At 42.7% G+C, this 27,835-nt stretch overlaps 2 protein-coding genes across 4 annotated transcripts; both read right to left on the reverse strand.

Annotated features, from left to right (window-relative positions):
- RNASEH1 (ribonuclease H1) lies at positions 1–27,608 on the reverse strand. Of its 3 annotated transcripts, none has more exons than XM_070732945.1 (9): positions 27,440–27,608; positions 27,150–27,221; positions 23,714–23,835; positions 21,331–21,495; positions 11,411–11,510; positions 7,781–7,835; positions 5,524–5,608; positions 2,712–2,836; positions 1–558 (listed from the first exon to the last, which is right to left on the reverse strand). In XM_070732945.1, exons 2-9 carry the CDS (start codon positions 27,197–27,199, stop codon positions 481–483), a joined length of 780 nt encoding a protein of 259 aa, XP_070589046.1. In that variant the 5' UTR covers positions 27,200–27,221; positions 27,440–27,608; the 3' UTR covers positions 1–480. The 3 variants fall into 3 exon arrangements, with proteins under 3 accessions (XP_070589046.1, XP_070589047.1, XP_070589045.1); XM_070732946.1 differs by having other exon boundaries at positions 27,347–27,566; XM_070732944.1 differs by lacking the exon at positions 27,440–27,608 and having other exon boundaries at positions 27,150–27,319.
- On the reverse strand, positions 17,875–21,177 carry LOC139156838 (tigger transposable element-derived protein 1-like). Its single transcript, XM_070732943.1, has 2 exons — positions 19,944–21,177; positions 17,875–19,333 (listed from the first exon to the last, which is right to left on the reverse strand). The coding sequence occupies exons 1-2, from the start codon at positions 20,350–20,352 to the stop codon at positions 17,934–17,936; spliced, it is 1,809 nt and encodes a 602-aa protein (XP_070589044.1). The 5' UTR covers positions 20,353–21,177; the 3' UTR covers positions 17,875–17,933.
- Positions 27,609–27,835: the final 227 nt, after the last annotated feature.

Below are 27,835 nucleotides of genomic sequence, written 5' to 3' on the forward strand. Positions count from 1 at the left end.
TTAAAAAAATCATTTTATTTATATAAACAACAAAGCAATCTGCTCCAAAATTATAAACACCTGTGAACATTGATCTTACATTCAGCGTTTGCACCATTATGATTTAATAATTTTTATTTTGTATTGTATTGACCTTTCCTTTCTGTATCGTACAATATTGTATTATATGTAGTAAAGACAATAACATTAAAAAACCCTTAAGAACATAGTTATCCAAGCAAGTAGTTGTTTTACTTACTTACATACATATACATACATACCAACTAATATGATGCAAACTCTTGGACACAGATTGAGAAATGGAGGAGAAGCTCCGGCAACATATAGGGTACAAAAAACCCCCATTCAAATTCTTCAATATTTAACTATTATGTCTCATTTATTCTAAAGTATATTGAGATGCAACAAAACTTAACTTGAAACAACCTTAATCTTTATTGTTATCACTAAGTAGAGTATTTGGGTTATGACATGCTAAAATTATTTTCCAGCTCCTTCTTTTGCTAATCTATCAGCTGCTTCATTTCCAGGAAAGCCAGAATGACCGGGAACATGCCTCTGTTGATAACAAGAGTCCAAATTAATTACTCCAGACATATAACAATGTGTGTTCTACAACTATCTGCAATATTCACTTAGCTTCCTCTATGCCTTATGGCACAGCATTCATATCAGAGGAGTCCAAAGGAATATACTCTATAGCAGCGATGGCGAACCTTTTCAGTATCGCACGGAAATGTCAACTGTGCACATGCTCATCAGGGCTGCACTCCAGAAAAGCCAAATTTCCAGGCTCTACCGTACATGTGCACATGATGATCCACTGGCTGGCACAAATGCACAGGCCAGTTTTCAGCACTGCTGTGCACATGAAGGAATCACGCCCCGGAAAAGCTGAACTTCCAGGTCCTGGCACACTTGCACACCTGAGTCAGCAGGTCGGTGTGCATGCACACAGCGTTTTTTGGCACTGCCACAAGTGTGAAGGACAGCTGATTATTGTATGTGCATGCACATCAGGAGACAAACAGGCAAGGTTGACATGGCTTCACGTGCCACTTTGGGCACACGTGCCACTTTGGGCACACGTGCCACTTTGGGCACACGTGGCATAGGTTCACCATCACGGCTCTATAGCTTGGTACAGTATATCAACAGGGGTCCCCAAACTTTTTACATAGAGGGCCAGTTCACTGTCCCTCAGACTGTTGGAGGGCCGGACTATAAAAAAACCCCTGCGGTTTTCTTAACACCACCCTGGGGGAAGAGGAGGAGGAGAAGTGGAGCAAGTCCCCAACTCCTTGCTGAGTTTTCTCTTTCTCTCTTCCTTTCTCTCCTTTTCTCTCTTCCTTTCTCTCTCTCCTCCTCTCACTCTATTTCTCCCTCTTCCTTTCTTTGTCCCTTTCTCTCTTGCTTGCTTTCTCTCTCTTGTTCTCTCTCTTGCTCTCCCTTTCTTTCTATGTTGCTCTCTCTCTTGTTCTCTCTTTCTCTCTTCCTTTTTTCTCTGCGGAGGCCGGCAAAGGTTTTTCTTTTCCTAGGGGGAGGAGGGGGCGAGGCGGGGAGGCTGGGCACCGGCAGCTGCTCCCTTTCCTTCTCCCACCATCTATGTCTACCGGCAGTGCCTCCCGCCAAGCTGGCGGCCATCGCCGCGGGATCCTCAGGCGGGAGCTGCCACTTCCCTCCGGGCAGCCCAGTCAGGCAGCTGTAGAAAGTGCAATAACCTCTGCACTCTTGACGGCCGCCTGGCTGGGCTGCCCAGAGGGACGTGGCAGCTCCCACCTGAGGAACTCGTGGCGACAGCCGCAGGCAGTAGACATAGGCGGTGGGAGAAGGAAAGGGAGCTGCCCCCGCCCCCGCCATGGATGGGTGGGTGCCGAGCCTCTCGACTGTGGCCCCCCCCACCCCCCTGGTGGGTTGGCAGGGGGATGGGGAGCGAGCGCACACGCGCAACATTCAAAATAAGAAAAACCGCCGGCCTCCGCATTTTCGCTGCTCCCCGCCCCCAACTCCAACACCCGGCTCCGTTGTGTGGCCTTGCCGCGGGCTGGATAAATGGCCTCAGCAGGCTGCGGGCCATAGTTTGGGGATCCCTGGTATATGAACCTAGTCACAGATTTCAAATAAATCTCTTTCATTTGGGTTGACATAACTCATTGTACATTTTGCTATTTATCATAGCTTCTTTAATCAGTAGGTTCCACTTCAACCAAAGATGTTGGTTATCACCTTTAAAGCTCTGAATGTCTCAGGGCCAGACTCTTTACGGGACTGCCTCCTCCTTCATACCTCGCTGTGGCCAATAAGGGCCCACAGTTGGCCTTCTCCAGGTCCCGTCCGCCAAACAATGTCAGTTGACAGGACCTCGGGTAAGAGCCTTCTCTGTGGCGGTTCTGACCCTTTGGAATCAACTGCCTCCAGCAATCTGCACTATCTCCACCCTACCGGTCTTCCGGAAAGCCGTTAAGACCTGCTTTTCCGGGAGGCCTGGAATTAGGCTGATTGCAAGTATGTATGTTTTTTTATGTCATTATTACTGTCTTTTATCATTAGATTTTAACTGTTTTTATTGTTGTATTTATTCCAATTGTTAGCTGCTCAGAGTCCGTTTGGAGTGAGCAGCATATAAATACAATGAATAAATAAACAAATAATAAAAGCAGCAACCTGTGAATTTGTTTCAATTTCAGTCAATTTAGAAGAACATCACTTACCCACTGGATGTCCATGCCTTCGGAAAGGTTAGAAAGCCTTTGAAAATCTTCTTTGTTTGTTACTTCTTTTCCTGCACTGGTTTTCCAACCATTAGTCTTCCAGTTTGGGACCCAGCTTGTCACCCCTGTCAAAAAAATGACTGCTACTGTGAGACGACGATTTGGATGACTGCTTCAGAACGTCTGGGCTTATCTGCTGAAATTCTCCTCTGCCTCTCCATCTGAAAACAATCCCATTTAACTGAGCTGCTCCCAGAGGCTCAAAATTTGATAAACCAAAGTTGCCCAGTAAATAGTCCCTATTATTGGCTCAAGACAGTTTGTCATTGCAATTCAGACAAATAGTATGCGTTCTACTTGATTTGTGATTCTCTATCATTTAGTTTTGAGGTCAATTGCTTTTGCGAGTCAGAACAGAATTGCTAATATCAAACCTGACATATGGACATCTCCCTGCAGTTATTCAATCCTGACTCCAAATAAAAGTTTATTTAGACAATTTCTTTATCAACTCGTTACTACGTTCTGCTTCCAAAAGCTGAAGCAATTTATTAATTTACTTAGTTACCATTGGCTACGTTTTCATCAATTTTCTGAGGCTCCAGTGATAATCTGATCTCCAGCCTGAACAATTCAGTATGTTACTGAACGTCGGACCATAGAGTAGGACTGAATGAAGGCAAATTGAAAGATGATAAATCCTGACAGGTAATAATGGGTGGTAAATCTCATGCCAGGGTGGTGGTGATGGTGGGAAGTGGGGCAGGGGGCAGAGAGAGAAAGGAGAAGTGATAGCTTCCATTCATTTCAATTCTACTGTATACCCTGACAGTAGGACCACAACATGTAGCCTGACAAGGAGTATTTTCTACTTTTAATTAAATGGAAATACAAAATACACATTTATAAATAAATGTGTTTAAAAATATTGTACTTTAGGAAATGGCAAGTATACATACTGTTGAAGACAAAAGTAAAAAAGGTAACAACTCGCTCAAGTCCAGCTTAAAAATCTGATGGCCAGATGGAGAAATCCATAAAAAGCTTTAGAAAGAAATATATTTTTTACTTTTATTTACACAGTAAACTTAAATTTAAGTATAACTCCAGCCTGTAAACCACAGTATAAATCAATCTCTATTTCCCTTCTTAACTCAAGGACTAATACGAGCATTAATACTGCCAATCAAATTCTTGAATAATCTTAACTATTGCAAAAAAAAATTTGGGCTGCCTAAAATTGTAAAATAGTAGTATACTCAATCAAAACCTCTTGATTTTACAATTTGGACTGAAAGCAGCAGCACAGCACCTGATTCCTAAATTGCAAACAGTACTTGAGTTTTGAGTAATGGTCTTTTAACAATGATTTTAATGATACTAAGATAATTCAGCAAATGGGTTTTTTCATATTTATTAGACATCTCATATAATGCTTTACAATTGTCTGTCAAATCCACTATGCCAAAATGTCATTATAAGACAAAGATGCTTGCTTGTATGATATAGGCTTTTTCTATTTTGCTGTAATATCCAGAAATCTATTGATACGATCTTGGATACAGCAGTATACTTTAAAAGTATGGGTTGTTTTTCTACTTTATATATAAAACATTTGGTATTTAACATTACACAAATAATAAATAATGGGGAGTAACCAAAAACAACGATTCTTTTACAACGTTGATGGTACATATTGCTTTCTGTTTATGAACTAGTTCTCTGATCTCACAATGGAAAGATTGGTTAATTCTACTTTGCATGGTCAAAAATTAATGCTATACAGTGGTAGCTCTTCAACTTCCCGAGTTCCTCAGTCAGCTTTGCTTTCCTGCTCTGACCTTGTTGTGGGCTCCAGAACTATTACAAAATCTGGGTGCTACAGTTGTGGGCAGAGATATTCTTATAAATACCCAGTACAGTGGTACCTCTACTTAAGAACGCCTCTACTTATGAACTTTTCTAGATAAGAACCGGGTGTTCAAGATTTTTTTGCCTCTTCTCAAGATCCATTTTCCACTTACAAACCCGACCCTCCGAAACTGTAACCGGAAAAGGCGGGAAGAAGCCTCCGTGGGGCCTCTCTAGGAATCTCCTGGGAGGAAACAGGGCCTCCAATCTCCCTGTGGTTTTGCCAATCGCATGCATTATTTGCTTTTACATTGATTCCTATGGGGAAAAATGCTTCTTACAAACTTTTCTACTTAAGAACCTGGTCACGGAACGAATTAAGTTTGTAAGTAGAGGTACTACTGTATTTACAGAATATGCAGTGTATTTGCTTACGGGCATATTCAATGACCTGGAAGTACCTGCATAACTATACATTCTGTTTTATCATATTTTAATAGTATCTGCCATTTCATTTTGCTGTTTTCTTTTTACAGGAAGAGCTGCATGTTTAAATACATGTAAAAGGAGGCGATGGGTCTGCTTAAGGAAGCAGTGCAGGTCATTGGAACACGGGATTTCAAGGGAAATCAAGGGATTTCAGAGACTTCTTTACATAGGCCACCATATTTGTCCAAATATAAAGACACGCAACAAGGGTTAAGTATGACATCACACAGAAAATGTCATCAGGACAATCACCATAAGTATATTAAATTTCAGATCCCAGCTTGTTGCAGGAATATTATGCATTCTTTCTTTTGGATTTATGTTGATGTTCTTTAAAAATAAATAAAAAGCCGAAAAAAATATAGTACAATAGATGTTGACCATGTCTAGTAAGACAAGAGAATCCATGCCTTCTTTAAATGTGTTATGATTTTAGGCGGCTATTTCAGTTCTCAGTGATTAAAATGCTTACCATCAATGGTGAATTTGCTATCAGTATAGATTGCCAGTTTTTGGATATTTTGACTCTTTGCTTGTTCTATGGCCTTGCAAGCTGCCTGAAGAAAACATTTAGAGAACATACTTTAGGAGGTAAAGAAGCTGAATAAATACTACTTTTAATTTTAGGACTGTAACTCACAAAATTACTGTGATTCAGTTGCAATTCAAGACACATTTATCTACAGAAATGTGTAAGTTCCCTCTGAAGGATGCAAACCATACCGACACTAGATAAAAGTTTGAAGCTCAGGGTTGAACTGAGGATGTAAGCCATGTTTGACTATGTGCCATGACATTCACTGAGTTTTCTTGTAAATATTTCATTGGCTCTTATTTCCTTAGGTGTAACTAGACATGAATTTTCTTGCTGGAGATGAGATGAAATGAATGTTTGCGTGACTACTACAATTCCTCGGAATTCAAGAAATTGTAGTTTTATTTCAATGACAATAAATCCATCAGTGGGCTAGATCAGTGTTTTTCAACCAGTGTGCCGTGGCACTCTAGTGTGCCGCAGCACATGGTCAGGTGTGCCGCGAGAGGAGAGAGAAAGAGAGAAAGAGAAAGAAAGCAAGAGAGAGCGAGAGAGAAAGAAAGCAAGCAAGAAAGAGCAAGAAAGAAAGCGAGAGAGAGAGAGAAAGAGTGTGAGAGAAAAAAGCAAGAGAGAGAGAGAGAGAAAGCAAGAAAGAGACAAGGAGAGGAAGGGAGAAATGAGAGAAAAAAGGGGAGAAAAAGGAGATATGAAAAAATGATTGAGGCAGAAAATGAAAGGGAAGAGAGAGAAAGAGAGAAAATTGACTCTTGATTTAAAGCATATGATAAAAATCACCCAAAGAATAAGAGGAAAACCTCCTAGCCCTCACTTGTTTTTTGAAATGGTTCAAAAGTGTGTATACACACACACACACACACACACAAAAGGGGGGATAAGATGTGTAATATGTACTGTCTTAGAGTGTCATTTTGTGTCATTTTGGTTGGTGGTGTGCCCCAGGATTTTGTAAATGTAAAAAGTGTGCCGTGGCTCAAAAAAGGTTGAAAATCACTGGGCTAGATCACCCTCCAAACATTAATACTGATCCATTCCTGCGGTAAAATTCCCATCCCAGGGCGTACCTGAATAAAATCTTTTTTTTTTTTTAACACTTGTGGAAAAAGAAAGGTACCATTTTAGATCAGTTTAGAAGTGAAAAAGTGGCCTGGAAGCACTTGTTTGCAACTCTTTCAAACAACATGCTTCTTGTTTTGGGAATTGTATGGCAGTTATGAAAGGCCATGTATGTGATTCCAGGAAAAGATGCAACTGGCGGAAGTTTGGAAGCAGAAGCCTGGAGGGGGTGAAAAATGGCCCAACCAGAAGTTCATTTCCGAACTTCCGGTCAGGCCATTTTTCACCATCTCCAGGGTTCAGAAAGCTTTCCTGAAGCCTGGGGAAGGTGAACAATGGGTCAACCAGAAGTTCATTTTTGAACATCCAGTTGGGCCGTTGGGTCTGTTTTTCTCCATCCACAGGCTCCGGAGGCTTTCCTGAAGCCTGGGAAGGGGAAAACGACCTCCCCCACTCCAGAAGGCCAAAAGTCAGCTGCCCAACATGCTGGAGCTGACATAGGGCAAAAGCTCACGTGCCCTCAGATATGGCTCTATGCGCCATCACAGGACTATATGCTTCACATTCGCATAAAAGCAAAATATTGAAGTTTGGTAGCGAATGCTCCAACAATAAATAAGTAGCCCTCACTTAACAAACCTAACTGGGACCTGAAACTGTACTGCTGAACAATGCAATCATTAAATGAGGATCCTATGAGAACGTGATGACTTATGGCAGTTGTTAAGTGAGGACTCTATGGGTGGTTAAGCAGAAAGTCGTGTCTTGTGGCTTTCTGCCAGCTGATTTTGTTGGAGATCAGCTAGGAAGTCTCAAATAGTGATCATGTGATCACAGGACAGTGCAATGGTCAGAAATGTAGGCTAGTTGCCAATTGCCCAAATTTTGATCACATGACCAGAGACAATGTGACAATGGTTAATGCCATTTTACTCATTCAGTACCATCATTAAACAAATATTACCTCTATATCAGACATAAAAAGCATGGTTTTCCATTTTATAGTAGGGCAGATCAATTCCTCGTAGATAAATAATAGTCAGACCATATTCCCAAGCAAAGTTAAATAAGATGTATGGCCTGCCTGCAGAAGTTTAACATTTTTTCAGTTATTGCTTACATTTATTTCAGCCCTTTGATTTGTCTGCCGTCCTTCAAGTCTTTCACTATTATTTCTGTGGAGGGGAACATACAGCAAAATTATTGAAAACAGCATTAAGTCAAAATGTGATTTAATACAAAAATAGGTGCAGTGTAAATGTAGTCTTAGACGAAGGTGTATACAGTGGTACCTCTACTTAAGAACTTTTCTAGATAAGAACCGGGTATTCAAGATTTTTTTGCCTCTACTTAAGAAACATTTTCTACTTAAGAACCCGAGCCGGGAAATATTTCCCAAGAAATCTGAGAGCGGCACGAAGGCCCGGCCAGTTTCCTGCCATTCCCCCTTTAATCCCAGCTATCTGGGCTGCCAGAGGAGCCTTTTGGTGGCGCTTAAGGAGAATTTGGCAGTCCAGAGTGAACAAAGCATTTTCCTTTCACTGGGCGCTTGGACAGGGAATAAATCTCTGCCAGTGCCCAGAGAAAAGAAACGCTCCCTTCGCTGTGGGCAGCCGAGAAGTGACCACAGCGAAGGAAAGGTGCCAGCTACAAAGCGAGCGAGCGGAGCCCTTCAGCATGGGAAGGAAGAGGCAGCAGGTAGCAGCAGCCAGTGTATGGGAGGCAGCCTCATGCCGGGCGTATGGGAGGCATGTGCTCCTCCTTGCCGCCTCAGAGTCCCTCTTTTTTTTTTTAAGCCTTAAAGTTTTGGATTTTTTTTATTCCCTTCACCTCACCTTATTCTTTCGGCAGCAACTGTCCTCCTCCTCCTCCCACCCAAATTCTGAGCTTTTATTTCTTTCCTAATGGTTTTGCACGCATTATTTGCTGTTACATTGATTCCTATGGGAAAAATTGCTTCTACTTACAAACTTTTCTACTTAAGAACCTGGTCACAGAATGTTAAGTTCTTAAGTAGAGTTACCACTGTGTATGGCTTAGAATTAACAGGCATGAGAGACAATAAATATTCTGGAAGTTAAGTTATAACGGTTAATTTGGGAATAAAATTAAAAAGTAATTGTTTGTAGAGCCGGGAGATAAAATGACGTTTGGAAGAGGCAGCATCAGATGACTAACATATATCTAGAGTAAAAATTTATATACAGTGAACCCTCGATCATCGCGAGGGTTCCGTTCCAGGACCCCACGCGATGATCGATTTTTAGCGAAGTAGCGGTGCGGAAGTAAAAACACCATCTGCGCGTGCGCAGATGGTGTTTTTGCTTCCACTGCCGCCCGCCCTTCGCCCGCCCACCCCGTTGCTCGCGCCTGGGGTGCGCGCGCGGTGGGGACTCCCTAGATCCGCTTCCCAGCTGGGGAGCGAAGCTGGGATGTCCCCAAGCGCGCGCGCTTTCCCCAGCAACGCGCGCGCGGTGGGGACTCCCTAGATCCGCTTCCCAGCTGGGGAGCGAAGCTGGGATGTCCCCAAGCGCGCGCGCTTTCCCCAGCAACGCGCGCGCGGTGGGGACTCCCTAGATCCGCTTCCCAGCTGGGGAGCGAAGCGCGCGCTTTCCCCAGCAACGCGCGCGCGGTGGGGACTCCCTAGATCCGCTTCCCAGCTGGGGAGCGAAGCGCGCGCTTTCCCCAGCAACGCGCGCGCGGTGGGGACTCCCTAGATCCGCTTCCCAGCTGGGGAGCAAAGCTGGGATGTCCCCAAGCGCGCGCGCTTTCCCCAGCAACGCGCGCGCGGTGGGGACTCCCTAGATCCGCTTCCCAGCTGGGGAGCGAAGCTGGGATGTCCCCAAGCGCGCGCGCTTTCCCCAGCAACGCGCGCGGGGTGGGGACTCCCTAGATCCGCTTCCCAGCTGGGGAGCGGAGCTGGGGTGTCCCAGGGAAGCCTCTGGGGGAAGGGGGAAGACCCAGGGAAGCCTCTGCCCAGCGGGGAAACTCCACCATCTACGCATGCGTGGAAGGGCACGCATGCGCAGATGGTGGAGTTTACTTCCGGGTTGAAAACTCGCGAAATAGCCCTTTCGCGATACTTGAGGACGCGAAACTCGAGGGTTCACTGTATACAGAAAAGATATAAATACATTGATTATAGAAGAGGCACCATTAGTTTAAAAATGTAAAGTATATGTCATCAGTCTGTTAAATATGAAATGAACTAGGATAAGAAGCACTGAGGGAGAGGTACAGAGGGAGAAAGAGGAAGTAGAAAGGTGAAGGGAAGGATGGGGAGAGGAGTAAGAAGGTAGGAGGAGTAGATGGATAGAAGTAGGGGAATGTAACTAAATGAAGGAAAACAGACTGATGAACATGATAAAAATAGGTGTGAAATAGGACATTGTTTCTTGATAGATTGAACAAAAATGCATAAATATATGTGTTGACATAAAATGGAAATTGTGAAGAAAAAATAAAAAAGACTAACATGTATATAAAATCACTTCAATACAGATAGTCCTCTCTTAACAAATGGGAATTAGGACTGGCAACTTCATTAAGTGATGCATTCATAAATTGAAAAAAATAATGTGGCTGTGCCAGCCTATAATGGCAATTTCAGTGGCTATTGTTAAGTAAATTGCATGCAGTCATTAAGTGAAATGTCACATGACCATGGCTTACAGTTTTCTGCAGGCTTCCCCACTTACTTTGCTTGTGGGAAGCCGTTAGAGAAGATTGAAAATGGCAGTGTCCTTATTGGATTACCAGAAATGTGATTAAATTATTGCAGGGGCACTGTGATGGTTGTAACTTTGAGAAGTGGTTGTTCATTCCCTAATTCACCGCTGTTAACTTCAGTCATGTACTTTAAAGTAAATACAGTGTTCCCTCGATTTTCGCGGGTTCAAACTTCGCGAAAAGTCTATACCACGGTTTTTCAAAAATATTAATTAAAAAATACTTCATGGGTTTTTTCCCTATACCACGGTTTTTCCCACCTGATGACATCATATGTCATTGCCAAACTTTTGTTTGCCTTTAATAAATAGTTTTTTTAATAAACTTTAATAAATAAACAGGGTGAGTAATAATCTAAATGGTTGCTAAGGGAATGGGAAATTGCAATTTAGGGGTTCAAAGTGTTAAGGGAAGGCTTGTGATACTGTTCATAGCCAAAAATAGTGTATTTACTTCTGCATCTTTACTTCGTGGAAATTCGACTTTCGTGGGCAGTCTCGGAACGCATCCCCCGCGAAAATCGAGGGAACACTGTAAGTAGTCATTAAATGAGAACTACCCGTACTCCACTTATACACTAATAATTTGGGCATAAGCAAAATGGTTGTGTCTATGTCACAATCTGCAGCCAATAGTGTTGATTTATTAAATGAATGGCAACTGCTAAGAGCAGGTATGCAGGAATTTCTATTGGTTTGAGGGATATGTTATGCTTTGCATGGCAAAGTTTGCATTTCAAAAGCAGGAGTGGCCAGGGTCTGCTTTGGACAGGGGTCCTTTGATAGAGCTTCTTCACTCTGAAAACTGCACTGCCAATTTGACTCCGTTTCACAATGACCAGCCGTGAATCCAATATTAAAAAGGTTGTCCAAACATCTTTTTAGTCTCTTCGTCTAAACATCACATGCATTCCTCTTTGGAATTGATCATGCATGATATGTTTGTAACGTTATAGCGGAGATCGCATGATCCTTGCCAAAGCCTCTCCTAGCAGATATAAAGAAAAACAAAGTTTACTCACAGAGGATGGCCAGGTCCCCAATATACACCCGTTCCAGCACGTGCTGCCTGGCGTCCGTTACTTGAACAACACCCATCCGTGTAAACAACTGCATAATCTCCTATAAAGGCAGATTTGCATTAAAACAGCACAAGACGATGTCAAATTTCCTAAAGAACTTTAAATAGATTGTTTTTGGAAACTGCATTTAAACACAAATAAAACTATTTTATAATATGGTATACAATATTTAGCCAGTTTTAGCAAACTTTTGTATTACAGTGATCCCTCGATTTGCGCGTTCTCGATTAGCGCGAAACGCTGCAACGCGGTTTTTCAAAAAATATTAATTAAAAAAATAAAATATTAAAAAATAAAAAATAAGTCCATGCTAGTTCTCTCTCTCTTTCTCTCCCTGTTGCCGGCGTGGTATATGAGAGAGAAAGAGAGAGGCAGAGGTCGGGCGCATTACCGGGAGGTGGAGGCGGCGTGGGGACGCTGGGTGCCGGGGACTCCGAGGAGGGGGTGGACGTCTGTTCCCTGAATGGAGACCGCCGGCCGCTCAATCGGGCCGGCAGGGAACAGAATGGAGCCTTCTGCGGCGGGGCTGGTAAGGGGGGAAGCCGAGGGGGGAGCCGAGCCCAGCCCCGTGGCATTCGCTTTCCTCCCGCCGGCAACGGAGTCCGGCACTGGGGCCATGCGGGGCCGCTCATCCAGGGGGGCGTGTGTGGACTGGCAAGCAGCAAGCGGCAAGTGATCTGGCGGGAAGACCAAGGGAAGGTTCCTTCAGCCGCCCAACACCTGATCCGCTCCGCAGCGCGGCAGCAGCGAGGAGCCGAAGATGGGGTTTCCCCTTTGCCTTTACCCCATCTTCGGCTCCGCGCTGCGGAGCAGATCAGCTGTTGGGCAGCTGAAGGAATCTTCCCTTGGTCTTCCCCGCCGCCCACACGCAAACTCCATCTGCGCATGTGCGGCCATGAAAAAAATGGCGCACATGCGCAGATGGTGGTTTTACTTCCACATCCAATATAACGCGGAAATCGGTTAGCGCGGGAGGTCTTGGAACGTAACCCCTGCGCTAACCGAGAGATCACTGTATCTAAGCATACAATCTAAGCCAGAATTGAAAAGTAGCTGATAAATTGAAAAATGTTTTCAGAGAGAGAGAGAGAGAGAGAGAGAGAGAGAGAGAGAGAGAGAGAGAGAGAACATATATTCCCCCACCCCTCTATCTATAGAAGGAAAAATTTCTCCATACTTCCATTTCAAGCAGATGGTAACTGCAACTAGTACTAAAGAACAGGGTTTCAATAAAGAAAAAGCTTGCACCCAGGACATCACACAGTTAAAAACACCTTCCTGCTGAAGGTAACATTAGCCAAAGCTTACAATTCAAAGGGAAGAGAAAATGGACCATAAAGCTAAATTCTTAAAGGAGCATTGTTAGCAACGGCTGCACTCTAGTGGAATGCACTAGGATTTGCTGTAACAAGAACAGACTGAGATTCACAGCAAACTCGGGAAAGTGGGTCAATTCTAGGTTGATTATAGTAAGCGCTGTGTACTCCAACAATAAACTTGAGATGGAACAATGGCAAAACATCTTTATAGAGCAGACCTGGGCAAAGTGCGGCCCGGGGGCCGGACACGTCCTGCCCGTCTGTGACCTGCCTGCGGAGGTTGGAAGGAAGAAGAAATGGAGGGAGGAGAAATGGAGGAAGGAGAAATTCTCTTTCCATGCCCTTTTGCAAAAGTCCAATAAATGCTCATTTTTTAATTGTTCATTGGTTTCATTGGCCTTTTCAAGAAATGTAAAGCAAAACTCCCACCCCACCTCTCAGGAGAAAAAAAGGGAGGAGGAGGAAGAAAAGGAATCCAAAGCTACTTTCAGGCAAAGCCTCCACTGTTTTCTTAACTGACAATGTAGGTCAGTTGAAGAGAGGTACCTGAAAGGAATATTTTGAAAGAAAAGAATTGCCCAAAAGCAGAAATAAAAAGCAGAGAAAATCAGAGAGACAGAAGCTTCTCTCCATCTGGGGAAGGAAGGAAGGAAGGAAGGAAGGAGAAATCGAAGGAACAAGGAAGGAAGGAAGGAGTGGGCAATTAATTTATAATTATATTTTGTAGGATAGAAACTGAAGAGCACTTCACAAAATGCCTTATATGTAATAGTTATCAATGCCTTAGAAGCCACATAAACATTTCAAGAGTGAAACCTATGAATGATAGAGGTAGAAAAGTCAGTGAAAATCACTGATTCTTGATAAGATCACATCTATATGGAAAACATATTAGGCCACTATCTGGCAAGCATGCTAAGGAACTAGGAGAAAAGTGAGAGGATCAGACATAGAAAATAATGGTTATTTGCCTAAATTCAATAGCAGAATGCCATGGGTAAGAGGATCAATCCCATCTTTAATGGAAGACAAATCAGCAGTTCTTCACTCCAGAGGCCCATTCACTCTTATCCTGAGATTCCCCACAAATTCAGTTGAGATACCATGCAAAATGGTATCATGCAACAGACATCTATCAATTCAGGTCTTCCAGGTTAAAATGAATCTGGGGCACTATAGAGGGAAAATTGCCTAGGAAGACGACCATAGCTCCTCTAAAAGTAGCTTGATTGAAGGCAAAGAATCGGGGTTGCTGAGCCCAGCTTCAGGAATGCTTGCCTGACTTCAGAGTGGAAACTGTCCGCTCCGATCCCTTAGAAGTTGTATTAAGGAAAATAGGAATGTCTTAAATGGAGCTGGCAGGCCTGGAATGAAATGGGGCAACTTGGCCTCACCATCTTTCCACAGCCACCTTGGCAAGGCCAAACAGCCATGGGAAACTTGCCATGGGACAACCTGCTTTGCTTTTCACAGCATCTCCCTCCATGTGAGACAATAATCAGAATAAGAGTTGGAGGGGATTGTCCATCCCCCTGCTTAGGTAGGAAACCCTACACTACTTCAGACAAATGGTTATCCAACATTTTAAAAACTTCCAGTGTTGGAGCATTCACAACTTCTAGAGACAAGCTATTCCACTGATTAATTGTTTTAACTGTCAGGAAATTTATCCTTAGTTCTGTTGTTTCTCTCCTTGATTAATTTCCACCCATTGCTTCTTGTTCTACTCTCAGGTGCTTTGGAGAATAGTTTGACTCCCTCTTTTTTGTGGCAACTCCGGAGATATTGGAAAACTGCTACCATGTCTCCCCTAGTCATTCTTTTCATTAAACTAGCCATGCCCAGTTCTTAATAATAACAATTTGTTAGATTTGTATGCCGCCCCCCTCTGCAGACTTGGGGCGGCTACTCTTGAAACTGTTCTTCGTATGTTTTAGCCTCCAGTCCCCAATCATCCACACAATATTGTGACAAACCACGTCCCCAATCTGGAATCCCGTGGTGTGGTCAGCTGGTCAGGTCAGAGCCTGTGCACTATGCACAGCTGTCTGTCGAGGGTGCTGGAAAATCAGGCAAGGAAGCCTTCCGAGGACAACCCTCTTCCAGGAAAGGCAAGCTAAGTGACAGTCACTGACAGCTGCCAGATGGCTGTCACTATCCCTTCTTGGCTCCTCTCCCTGCCCTGGAAACAGTCACGGTCCACTGCAGCACACTGGAGGTCTGCACTGATGAGACTGGCATGGATGCCACTTTCCTGCAAGAGGCTGCAGGGGGAAAAAAGAACAGCTGAACGCAGATCAAATGGAATGCCTCCCCGGCAAGCAGGATGTATCTTTCACGTGCGGGCAAATAGTCAGGCAGAGCACACCCTCCGAACTGACTAACCAGCCACACACATGGGAGGCCAGACCTGATCCGAAGATTTGGCCTATTGCAATGCCGTGGTTGACAGCTGCCACAGGGACGTGGCAAGTTGATGCAGGGTGAGTTTCCTGAGGTGCTGTCCCATATCAAGATGGCACTGGCCAGATGGTAGACCCGAGAGGTCATAGACCTGGCCTAGAAAACTAGCTCAGAGGATTCTTCTCCCTTATGGTTTTGGTCATGCTTGCTGAAGTAGAAGAAATGCATAATTCAGCTTTGGATAACTTCCCTCCACTATTGGAAAACAATATGTAAATTTAAAATTGGATAAAATTCCTTTCCCTCAAATCCTTTTCCAAACCTATTCCTTCCTCCCTTCCCCCAAGTTTTTCATTTTGCTCCAATTCTATATTTGAATTGCCAGGAGGGAGGGGCTATATTCCAGAGGGAAGTTTAGTTTGCTGAGAGAAAGAAGACCAAGAGAGCTCCTCCCTAAAAGTTCTATCTATGGTGAGGAGCGATAAAAGAAACTGCTAGAAGTAATTTTACACATCGTTCTTGGGGAGCTTGCATCAATACAGTGTTCCCTCGATTTCCGCGGGGGATGCGTTCCGAGACCACCCGCGAAAGTCGAATTTCCGCGAAATAGAGATGCGGAAGTAAATACACCATTTTTGGCTATGGACATCCCTTAACACTTTAAACCCCTAAATTACCATTTCCCATTCCCTTAACAGCCATTTAGTCACCATTATTACTAGTACTCGCCATTGAATAAGACACTTAGTGATCCTGGTATTTATAAATATAATTATTTATTAACAATAATTATTTTTTTTGTTATTTATTTGCAAAAATTATTAGTTTGACGATGATGTATGACATCATCAGGCAGGAAAAACCGTGGTATAGGAAAAAAACTGCGAAGTCTTCGGAGAGGGGCGGCATACAAATCTAATAAATTGAATTGAATTTTTTGAAAAACCGTGGTATAGGCTATTCGTGAAGTTCGAACCCGCGAAAATCGAGGGAACACTGTATTGCCAAACTAAAGCAACTACAGTGATCCCCCGGTTATTGCGAGGGTTCCGTTCCAGGACCCTCCGCAATGAGCGAAATATCGCGAAGTAGCGCTGCGGAAGTAAAAACACCGTCTGCGCATGCGCGATCTTTTTTTTTAATTATTTTAAGTCCGCGCGTGCGCAGACGGTGGGGCGACGGCAGTTCGGAGGCTGGCAATGGTTATTTTTCATGGTTTTTTCCTGCTCTCAAGTTCCTAGCTCTCAGTGAGTAAAACCTGCCACTTTTGATTTTAAAGACCATTTTTAACAGGGTTTCTTCTGGCCAAGTTCCTAGTTCTCAGTGAGTAAAACCTGCCACTTTTGATTTTAAAGACCATTTTTAACAGGGTTTCTTCTGGCCAAGTTCCTAGTTCTCAGTGAGTAAAACCTGCCACTTTTGATTTTAAAGTCCATTTTTAACAGGGTTTCTTCTGGCCAAGTTCCTAGTTCTCAGTGAGTAAAACCTGCCACTTTTGATTTTAAAGTCCATTTTTAACAGGGTTTCTTCTGGCCAAGTTCCTAGTTCTCAGTGAGTAAAACCTGCCACTTTTGATTTTAAAGTCCATTTTTAACAGGGTTTCTTCTGGCCAAGTTCCTAGTTCTCAGTGAGTAAAACCTGCCACTTTTGATTTTAAAGACCATTTTTAACAGGGTTTCTTCTGGCCAAGTTCCTAGTTCTCAGTGAGTAAAACCTGCCACTTTTGATTTTAAAGTCCATTTTTAACAGGGTTTCTTCTGGCCAAGTTCCTAGTTCTCAGTGAGTAAAACCTGCCACTTTTGATTTTAAAGACCATTTTTAACAGGGTTTCTTCTGGCCAAGTTCCTAGTTCTCAGTGAGTAAAACCTGCCACTTTTGATTTTAAAGTCCATTTTTAACAGGGTTTCTTCTGGCCAAGTTCCTAGTTCTCAGTGAGTAAAACCTGCCACTTTTGATTTTAAAGTCCATTTTTAACAGGGTTTCTTCTGGCCAAGTTCCTAGTTCTCAGTGAGTAAAACCTGCCACTTTTGATTTTAAAGTCCATTTTTAACAGGGTTTCTTCTGGCCAAGTTCCTAGTTCTCAGTGAGTAAAACCTGCCACTTTTGATTTTAAAGACCATTTTTAACAGGGTTTCTTCTGACCAAGTTCCTAGTTCTCAGTGAGTAAAACCTGCCACTTTTGATTTTAAAGTCCATTTTTAACAGGGTTTCTTCTGGCCAAGTTCCTAGTTCTCAGTGAGTAAAACCTGCCACTTTTGATTTTAAAGTCCATTTTTAACAGGGTTTCTTCTGGCCAAGTTCCTAGTTCTCAGTGAGTAAAACCTGCCACTTTTGATTTTAAAGTCCATTTTTAACAGGGTTTCTTCTGGCCAAGTTCCTAGTTCTCAGTGAGTAAAACCTGCCACTTTTGATTTTAAAGACCATTCTTTACCTGGTTTTTGGCTCTCATGTCCTCCTTCCATCCCTCCCTCCTTCCTTTAGTAAAAAGCACTTAAACAATGACAGAATAAAAAACCCCAGCCCTCACCTGTGTTTGAATTTCATTCACTCAGTCATTCATTCATTCTTCTCTATGCCACTCAGTCCCAACACTTTCAACCCACAAATTACCATTTCCCATCCCCTTGCTGTACCTCTACCTGTACCTGTAACCTGTACTGTACACATTGAATAACACTTAGATAGAAACAATAAAAATATTTATTTGTACATTTTTGCATTTTTGGGGGGGGTTAGCATAACTAGGATAAATCGGGATCTTCTTCTATCACCATGTCTACAATGGACGCTGCAGGTGATGTTGTGGCAGACCTCTTGGTTTTCGTGAGAAACATAGTTATGGGCAGTTGTTGGCGCGTTTTCTTTTGCTTGGCTAACAAGGCTCTGTATGGTGCAATGGTGTTGTCAAGGGAGGCCTTAAAGTGTATAGAGCGAGTCATGTTGGGATCCCAAAGTTCCGCCATGCGTTGCAGATGTGCAGCAGTTCTGTTCATTTCTGCAAGCCGCTCTAGCGTTAGGCCAACATCTTCTTCTTCCTCAGCTTCTACAACTCCCTCCTCTTCTTCACTCGCTGACCTGGTCAGCTCCTCCAGATCTTTGTCTGTCAGCGGTAGGCCATGCTCATCTATCAAACCATTGACTTCCGCTGGTGTCATGTCAACGAAGCCTTCTCCACCCAGTGCCTGTGCCAGCTTCACAGACTTCTGGACTGCAGCATCTTGGATTTCTTCGGGAGCAAATCCCCTGTGATCATGCACCACTTCTGGCCACAATTTCTTCCAGCAGGCATTCATTGTCTGCGACTTCATATCCACCAAGGCACTCTGAATGTTCGTCAGACAAGATGCAATTGTGTACTGACGCCAGTAGGCCTTCAATGTGAAGTTTGCATCAGCATCCATTGCTGCCACGATGCTTCCAAGAGAATTGCGCGTGTACAGTGCCTTAAATGCGCGGATAATACCTTGATCCATCGGCTGGATAAGCGACGTGGTGTTTGGTGGCAAGAATTCGACTTGCACCCCATCATGTTCATCTGCCAGATCATCATGGCCTCCGGCATTGTCCATTAGGAGAAGCACTTTGAAATCTAGTCCTTTGGCAGCCAAATAAACCTGCACCTGTGGGATGAAGCAGTGATGAAACCAGTCCCGCGTGAGGGGTTTTGTAATCCATGCTTTAGCATTATGCATCCAGTACACTGGCAATGCATTCTTATTTCTGTTCTTGAGGGCTCTTGGATTTTGTGACTTATAAATTAGCCCTGGCTTCAGCATAAAGCCTGCTGCATTCCCACACATGACCAAAGTCACTCTATCTTTCATGGCCTTAAAGCCAGGGGCTTTGGCTTCATCTTGCATCAAGAAAGTCCGTGAAGGCATCCTCTTCCAGAACAGGCCTGTTTCATCCATGTTGAACACCTGTTCTGGATGGTAGTCCCCTTCTGCAATTAGATCTCTAAAGGTGTGCCGGACAAAGTTTTCAGCTGCACCTGTATCTGCTGAGGCAGCTTCTCCATGCAATGACACACTCTTCAGGCCATAGCGCCGTTGAAATCTGTCAAACCACCCTTTGCTTGCTGTGAATGTGGCTTGGGCTGAAGAAGCAGAAGATGTTGATGGCTGGGGATCTTCAGAGTCATCTACAGAGAATGACAGGAAAGGGAGAGAGAAGTGACTTGAATGAAAGCATACAGTCTTTCCATCCCTCCCCTCCCTCCCTCCTAACATCCCTCCCTCCATCCATCCATCCATCCTTCCATCACTCCCTTCTTCTCTCCCTCCCTCCTAACATCCCTCCCTCCCTCCCTCCTTCCATCACTCCCTCCTTCTCTCCCTCCCTCCCTCCTAACATCCCTCCCTCCATCCATCCATCCTTCCATCACTCCCTCCTTCTCTCCCTCCTAACATCCCTCCCTCCCTCCTTCCATCACTCCCTCCTTCTCTCCCTCCCTTCTCTCCCTCCCTCCTAACATCCCTCCCTCCCTCCCTCCATCCTTCCATCACTCCCTCCTTCTCTCCCTCCCTCCTAACATCCCTCCCTCCCTCCCTCCATCCTTCCATCACTCCCTCCTTCTCTCCCTCCCTCCTAACATCCCTCCCTCCCTCCATCCATCCTTCCATCACTCCCTCCTTCTCTCCCTCCCTCCCCCCATCCATCCATCCCTCCCTCCTTCCATCCATCCTTCCACCCTTAACACTTAACACTTAAATACAGTATGTAATGACAGAATAAAAAACCTCAGCCCTTACCTGCGTTTCCCTCATCTGCATCGCCTTCTTCTGTGTCTTCAAGACGGTTGTACAATTGTTGTGCTTTGGTTCTTATAGTGTTGGTATCCAAAGCAATGCTCTTTTTGCGGCAGTCTTGTACCCACACAGACAAAGCAGCTTCCATCTTCATTAGCCTTTTGTTTCTAGGCGTCACTATTCTTTTTGCACCCTTGTTGAATGATATCAGAGAACTTTGCCTTATCTTCTTCTCCTCTTTCCTGATGTATCGCACAGTCGATTCGTTGATCCCATAATGCCGACCAACCTCTACATTAGAATGTCCCGCTTTCAGCATGTCCAAAAGTTCAATCTTTTCCTTAATTGTCAGCATCTTCCTGCTCTTTTTAGCATCTCCGGCTCCACTCCGCATGGAACGTTTAGGTGCCATCTTCCACGAAGTCTTCACAAAAGCAAGAGATCGAAGAAACAGATCCAAGAAAGAGCTCCAAGCAAGAGATCGAAGAAACAGATCCAAGAAAGAGCTCCAAGCAAGAGATCGAAGAAACAGATCCAAGAAAGAGCTCCAAGCAAGAGATCGAAGAAACAGATCCAAGACAGAGCTCCAATGCAAGAAACAGCTCCGACCAACAGCTCACAAAGTTCCAAGACAGAAACGGCTGCACAAGTTGCAAGTTGCAAAGGAAAGCAAAGCAAATCACTGATTGGCCGAGATTTCTGCCCATCAGCAATGACAATGGTGATTGGCTGAAATTTTGCTGTATCACCATTGCCATTGCAATGGCAAAGCTGATTGGCCGAGATTTCGGCCAACCAGCAATGCCACACGTCAGTTTGGTCAGTTTGGGCGGGAAAAACCGGGCAAGTACTGTTTTTAACTTTTTTTTTTTTTTTTGAAAAATCGCGATGTAGCCTGTAAAGCGTTTCGCAACGATCGAGATGGTAGCAATTGCTCAAAAATCGCGAAGTACCCTGTTCGCAATGGTTGGGGACGCAATAAACGGGGGATCACTGTACTTACATAATTAAAGACATACTCTGAGAAGTTCAACCAAACTATTAAAACTTCATTGCCTCTTGGCCCTCTGGAATGTAGCCCCTCCCTCCTGGGAATCCAGACTGCATCCATCACACATTCCCCAGTTAAACAAATGTTACCCCTTATTTGCTAGTTTGATCGTTTGCTAGCATTCTTTTTTCTATGTTCTCTAGTTTTTATTTTACATACTTATAGAACTTGTAACATTCAAATCCCAAATTTTTATTATTTCTTAGTTATCTGGCATAGAAGCAAGGCACTAGTACCAAACTTCTATAAGAGTTAAGGACATAGTTTTTCATCAAGAGAAAAAACAAAAAACAAAACAAATTCAAAGGCACTATAACAAGTTGCGTAAAGAGGAGTTACCTTTATACTCGAATTCATTCCTATTTGCTGAAGAAGTATAAGGAACATCTGTATATTTTGTACGCCTATTTGTATATTTACTTTCTGAATACTCTTGGTATGGTCTTTTGTATGTTTGAGTATAACCTGAGTCATAGGAATAGCTATCACTGTTCTGCTCATAGCCTTAGAGAAAAAAGAAAATTATACAAATATTAAACTGAAACGTTCATATCGAAGAATATCACTGGAGTTTATTATTTATTTATTTATTTATTAGATTTGTATGCCGCCCCTCTCCAAAGACTCGGAGCGGTTCACAACAGGACACAATACAAATCCAGTGATTAAAACAAATTTACGTTCCTCACGTATACATTTTAATCGGTTTAAATCATACATTCAAAGGTCTTGTCACACAAGACTTTCCTTGTTTAATGTTTGTGCAAGTCTCATAATTTTTTTTAAAAAAATTAAAGTGTGAAAAATAACTCCCATATACAGTATTAAGAGATAATCCTTTCTCTTTATCAATTTAATCCAAAGGTGAAAGGTAACACCGATAATATTCATATCTATTAGAAAAAAATATGCACAATTTTCCATGCTTAAATTGTAACTAAAAGAGAGCATTTGACTATCAACAATTGGCAACATAGAGCAGTGTTTCCCAACCTTTTTTGAGCCGCGGCACATTATTCATATTTTCAAAACGGGGGGAGGGTGGGGGAGGCGGCTAAAGAAAAGTTTGGACAAAAAAAATCTCTCCCTCCCTTTCGCTCTATTTCTCCCTCCCTCATTCTCTTCCTTCCCTTCTTTCTCTCTCTCCATCCCTCTTTCTTTCTTTCTTCCTCTTTTTTGCTCTCTCTCCCTCCTTCCCTCCCTCTATGTCTTTCTCTCTCCCTTGCTCTCTCTCTGTCTCTCTTGCTATCTTTCTTGCTTTTTTCTCTCTTTCTTGCTCTCTCTCTCTCTTTCACTGTCTCTTTCTTTCTCTTTGCCTCTCTTGCTATCTCTCTTTCTTTCTCTCTCTGTCTCTCTTGCTATGTCTCTCGCCCCTGGCTGCTCGCCGCTGCCTTCGCCGAAAGCGCTTTTGTCCCGGGCTCTCAGCCAGGGGGCTGCAGGAGCGGCGGCGAAGGCGATTTCTCTCGTTCTCCGGAGGCTGGAGAAAGTGATTTTCAATGTCGGGGGCGCGGGCCGGCGTGCGCTCTCCCCATCCCCCTGCCGGCTTACTTTGAATGGGGCAGGGGGATGGGGAGAGCGCACGCCGGCCCGCGCCCCCGACATTGAAAATCACTTTCTCCAGCCTCCGGAGAACGAGAGAGATCGCCTTCGCCGCCTCTCCTGCAGCCCCCTCGTGAGAGCCCGGGACAAAAGCGCTTTCGGCGAAGGCAGCGGCGAGCAGCCAGGGGCGCGAGGGGCCTAGAGGCGTGGGGGCGGCAGCCGCGGCTTCGCCCTTGGAAAAGGGTGTGCGGGGGGGTGTTTTGGGGTGCACTGGCGCAGGCGTGCGCGGCCCAGCACCCTTCTGCTCCCACCACCCTCCCTCCGGGCCCCAAAGGACATTGGTTGCCGCCCCCGCCAGGGAAGCTCCAGCTGGGCGGGGCGCTGCTGGTGCCTCCGCCCTGGAGCTCTTGCCACCGCCATCCCCCAGCTACTACTTGGTGCCGTTGCTGATGGCGCCCTCCTCTTCTTGCTGCCGGTGCGAAGAATGAAGCTCTCCTTTTTCCCCGCTTTCCTTCTTTGGGGCAGGAGAGCGGCAGCAATAGCGGCATCGGAAAGTAGCCGCACTGGCAGTTGGAGCTGCCCTAGGAGTTTGGCGGCACACCTGACCATGTCTCGCGGCACACTAGTGTGCCGCGGCACACTGGTTGGGAAACGCTGACATAGAGGATTGGACGTATGAAGAATAATTTGCTATATTAAAAGCTGTAGGTAAAATTGTAAAAGGTGATAAAAAAATTAGAAAACGGATTGGACATGAAATAGTCAGAAACTGTGTTGGAAGATTTTGAGCAGAAAATAGAAAAGAGGGTGGTTAAGAGAAATGAGGAACAAGAAAACATAATAAAAGAGGTGGATTAAAAAAAACTGCATGATTTCACTGGGGTTTACAATAGCGAGGGAAATGTTGAAAAGGAGGAGAAAAGTGTTTAAAAAAGAATCAACCAAAGGGTAAAAAGCAGATAGGTGGGAAGAGATTAGAGAAATTTGGGGGAACCACATGAACAACAAATTTAAAAAAGAGAAAAAAGACTCAAGAGAAAAGCTACAAGACATGTAAGAAAAAGAAAAAGAAGTTAAATAAATGGGATAAAAAGAGATTTAACAAAGAGTGAAATTTTGGAAGGACTAAAGGAAAATGGGTAAAAATTTCTGCTATTAAAATTTAGAAAGTTGCATAATGTACCTGATGAGGAAGCTGATGACTCTCCTGCATCTTCATTTATAAAATCATAAGCTTCTCTCTTTGACCCAAACTTCTTGAATCTGGCACACGGATATCTATCAACTTGTTCTTTACATTCATCCCTGTCAAAATAGTTAGAAAAGGGCAGAATATTGTTTAGATTACAAAACCACAAATTCCCGTAATGGAAAACCTTAGCTTCTTTTGAGATTTCTTTTAGATTTTAAAATTGATTAAGGGGTGGTTTTTTTGACCTGTGTGAAATGAAAACAGTGCTGATTTATCACCAGTTTATCAGATACATAGGAGCCTTTGGAACAAGGAAACCACACTCAGTAGCCAACTAGCAACACCCCAATTAACTAAAACTACTAAAAACCACACACAAAACAGGCACCATATAAATACTATGCCCAGGAACAGAAAGTTTCCCTGAGGATGTGCACCAGCATGAGTCCCAAATAATAAACCTCTGGTCCAGGTGACTGATTTAGATTGGATCCTGCAATACTGCAGGTACTGCTGTATTTATAACCATAACTCAGCCTAAAAATTGATTTTGCTCAGTGAGAAATTTGTTAAGTGAGTTTTGCCCCATTTTATGACTTTTCCTGACACATTTATTAAATACACCAGTGCAGTTGATAAGTTAGTAACCCAGTTGTTCAATTAATCCGTCTTCCCCAATGACTTTGCTTTAGAAGGTCCCAAAAGACTATCATCACATTACCTCAGGACACTGCCAATCATAGTTCCCTCTAAGCTGAGCAGTGAGCAATAGCTCACTTAAAAATCATCATCAACTCAGTGTTTTCCAAACCTGCCCAGAAGCCGAGAGGGAAAGAGGGAGAGGGAAAGAGAAGGAGAGAGAGAGGAAGAGAGAGAAACAGATAGAAAAAAGAGAGGAAGGAAAAGAGAAAGAAAGAATGGGAGTAAGGAAGAGAGAAAGAAAATCAAATCTAGTTTGAAACTAGCTCAACTATTTAAGTGGCATTTTGATTTGATAGAGTTGCCCTATTATGAGCTCACTGTTATAGACACACAGTACAGTATTTTATTTTGAAATTCTCTGAGGCAAAACAGGGTGGGTTTTTTATTTTTTTATTTGTTTAATTATTTCTGTGCTGCCCAGTCCCGAAGGGACTGCCGCTCAGACACTATACTTTTCCGCCCACCCCCCCAAAAAATTAGAGGGAACACTGCTGCCAATATCAATTGTCAAGCATCTTAATTTTGATCAGGTGACCATGGAGAGACTGCAACCCTTACAGGTGTGAAAAATGGTCATAAAACTTACCTTTAGTGCTGTTGGAACTATAAAAGGTCACTAAAAGAATATTTATAATTCAAGGAGTAGCTGTATTCTGGGATACGTATATTTGCCTGCATTAAGGACTATTGAAATCTATTTAAAGGACATGCATAAGCACACCATTGCTGTCTTACTGTCCTTTACCTGTAATTTACCTGTACCTACTTTGCTTATGTTTATACCAATAACTGCTATCTTATACATGGTTTTGAAAAATAAAATAAACATCTATTATCTATCAATCTCTATCAATCTATCATCTAGGGATGAGATTAAAACATAATTATTTAAAAAATCCTAAAATGCGCAATTAGATGACAATAGAATTAAACCAGAAAGAGGATTCAGAATACTTTGAAGTTTGGAATTTGTTCTATAACTGGTTGGAAAGGAAGAATTTAAAAAGATGATGTATATATTGATGTTTAGTTAATGAATATAGTATTTTATAAGTTTGATTGTAAAAGATACACATATTTATTACTAGATTAGTAGATGAAAACAATAAAGGAAATATAGTTTATATGAATGATATATAAATGAAAATTTAATGTTATGACAATTTACTTTAGAAAGGTTAGTTAGAGGTTGATATGTATTTTTGTAAATGGTTTTTTTTCCACTAGGAAAAGAAATATTTTATTCGGGAAAACTATTGCCACAACCAAATGTATATTTTCTTTTATGTACACTGAGATCATATGAATCCAAAGATACAATTTCTTATGTGTCCAATCATACTTGACCAATACAGAATTCTATTCTCTTTAGGTATCTACCTCTAATACTAGAAATCAATATCTGCATAAAGCAAAAAAGTTTTTTCATTCTTGATTAACCAATTATATTGGGTTACAAGGTATCAAAATCGAAACAATTATCTCATTATAATTTAGTCAAAAGAAATGGTTATTAGAAAGTTAAAATAATAATACAACTATAATGTAGAAAAAGAAAAAAACTTTCTTCAAAATTCCATTACTTCCCATCCATTTCCTTTTAATTTCTCAACCCTTTCCTTTTTGTTTTTATACTACCACCGGCCCTCATTCCATATTTCCTCCCAAATTTTTCCAACCACTTTCTTTTTATATTGTTGTTTTATCTGGTCTATATGTTCGTTTTTAATGTATTTTTATTTTATTTTTTATGGGTCAGTGAGTTTTATTTAGAGCAATAGGATAATCTACATTTAATAAATCTTCCAATTTCATTTTGTTTCACTGGTCCTTTTCTACAACAAATACATCAAACCTACTATATAATAAAACTATTTAAATTTCCAAGACTGGGGCATATACAACCCTTTCAATTACTATTACTATACTAACTAAATATTAATAATATTACTATTCACATGCAGTACTTGACAAACAGCACAATATGTTTTAATGACTAAAATATGACCACTCTGTACTGTATTTGCCCTATGAAAAGTGAAAACACAAAAATAAATTTACAATTATGAGATTTTTTTTTTACAAAACACACTAAATCTAGTGCTAAGCAAAACTTTACAAAACCAGAAAAATTAACAAATAAACGGATATCTTCCCCTTACTACACCTTTAGGGGGGGGGGGGATCCGCATGTACTAGAAATAATAATAAAATTAATTTCTGTACAGAATTGTAATTTTTAAATATATATATTTAGCTAGAGATCTGAACTCTGAATTGCTAAGTAAAATTCACACATTTGTACAGCTTGCATATCCATTCAGTAATTCATTTGGATTTTCTTTTTGACTGCATAACACCAGTAGTGCTGGATGCTTGTCTTGGTGACCTCTTGGCGCCAGCCATTCTGTCCTTCAATTTCTTCTACTTGGGTTTTTTGATGTTTTTTCACAGTTCTCATTTGACTCATTAGAAAGGCCGGTGATAATGGCAGGTATTTTTTTAATGTTTTAAATTAAATTAAATTAATTGATTCGACTTCTATGCCGCCCAGTGCCGTAAGACTCGGGGCGGCGTACAATACAAAATGCAATAATAAAAAGAAGTCAACTATTAATAATAATATAATTTTAATGTAAATTTAATGTTTACACTTAATAAAAATCATTATTAAAGAGAGAGACTGAAACATTACGATGTGGGAGAAAGATGCGTAGCTACTCACCAGGAGCTATACACTCCAACTCTTCTACCTTTCCGCACCGCGTAGAACATGTTACCGCCGATATCGGGGGCTCTAGAAACGGGGGGCAAAAATGGATGAACAAGCAGATCTACAGACCGACGCCACATAATAACAAGCCGTGGCTCCACCCGCTCCCTCCCATCTGCGCCTGCGTCTGCACTGCCTCCCGGTCTCACTCTCGAGAGTAATGCTTCCGGGATGACGAGCTTAATCGAAAGCCCTCCAGGAGGTAGTTCGCAACCGCGGGACCGAGAACCGGAGACACTGACACAAATTGGCTGAGCAGAATGTTTTGCAAGCCGATCCCACGTGACTGCGAGCAGCGCGCCAACTCGACCGGAAAAGCCTTAGATGGAAACCGGAAGCACGTGATCCCCTCCCCCTTGTCTCTAGGACCTCCCACCTTGCCCAAGGCAGTTTTAAGAGCCTATCGAGAACGAAAGTTAGTGTGTTGCACATGCGCCGATCGCGTTTTCTTCTAGTTTCTGCCCTGGTAACGGGAAAGGCGCAAGCGAGCTTTCCCTTGACGCATGCGCGAGTTTTTCGCTTTTTGTTTTGAAGGCGGGAAAGGGACTCTGTTGTTCTGAGATCGAAATGGTAGCCATTTTGATCCCCATTAAATTCAGGCGGCTCGCTTTTGAGCTGCAATAAGAATAGTTGGTGGT

The sequence above is a fragment of the Erythrolamprus reginae genome, chromosome 1, assembly GCF_031021105.1.
Source record: "Erythrolamprus reginae isolate rEryReg1 chromosome 1, rEryReg1.hap1, whole genome shotgun sequence".
Taxonomy (NCBI): Eukaryota; Metazoa; Chordata; class Lepidosauria; order Squamata; family Dipsadidae; genus Erythrolamprus; species Erythrolamprus reginae.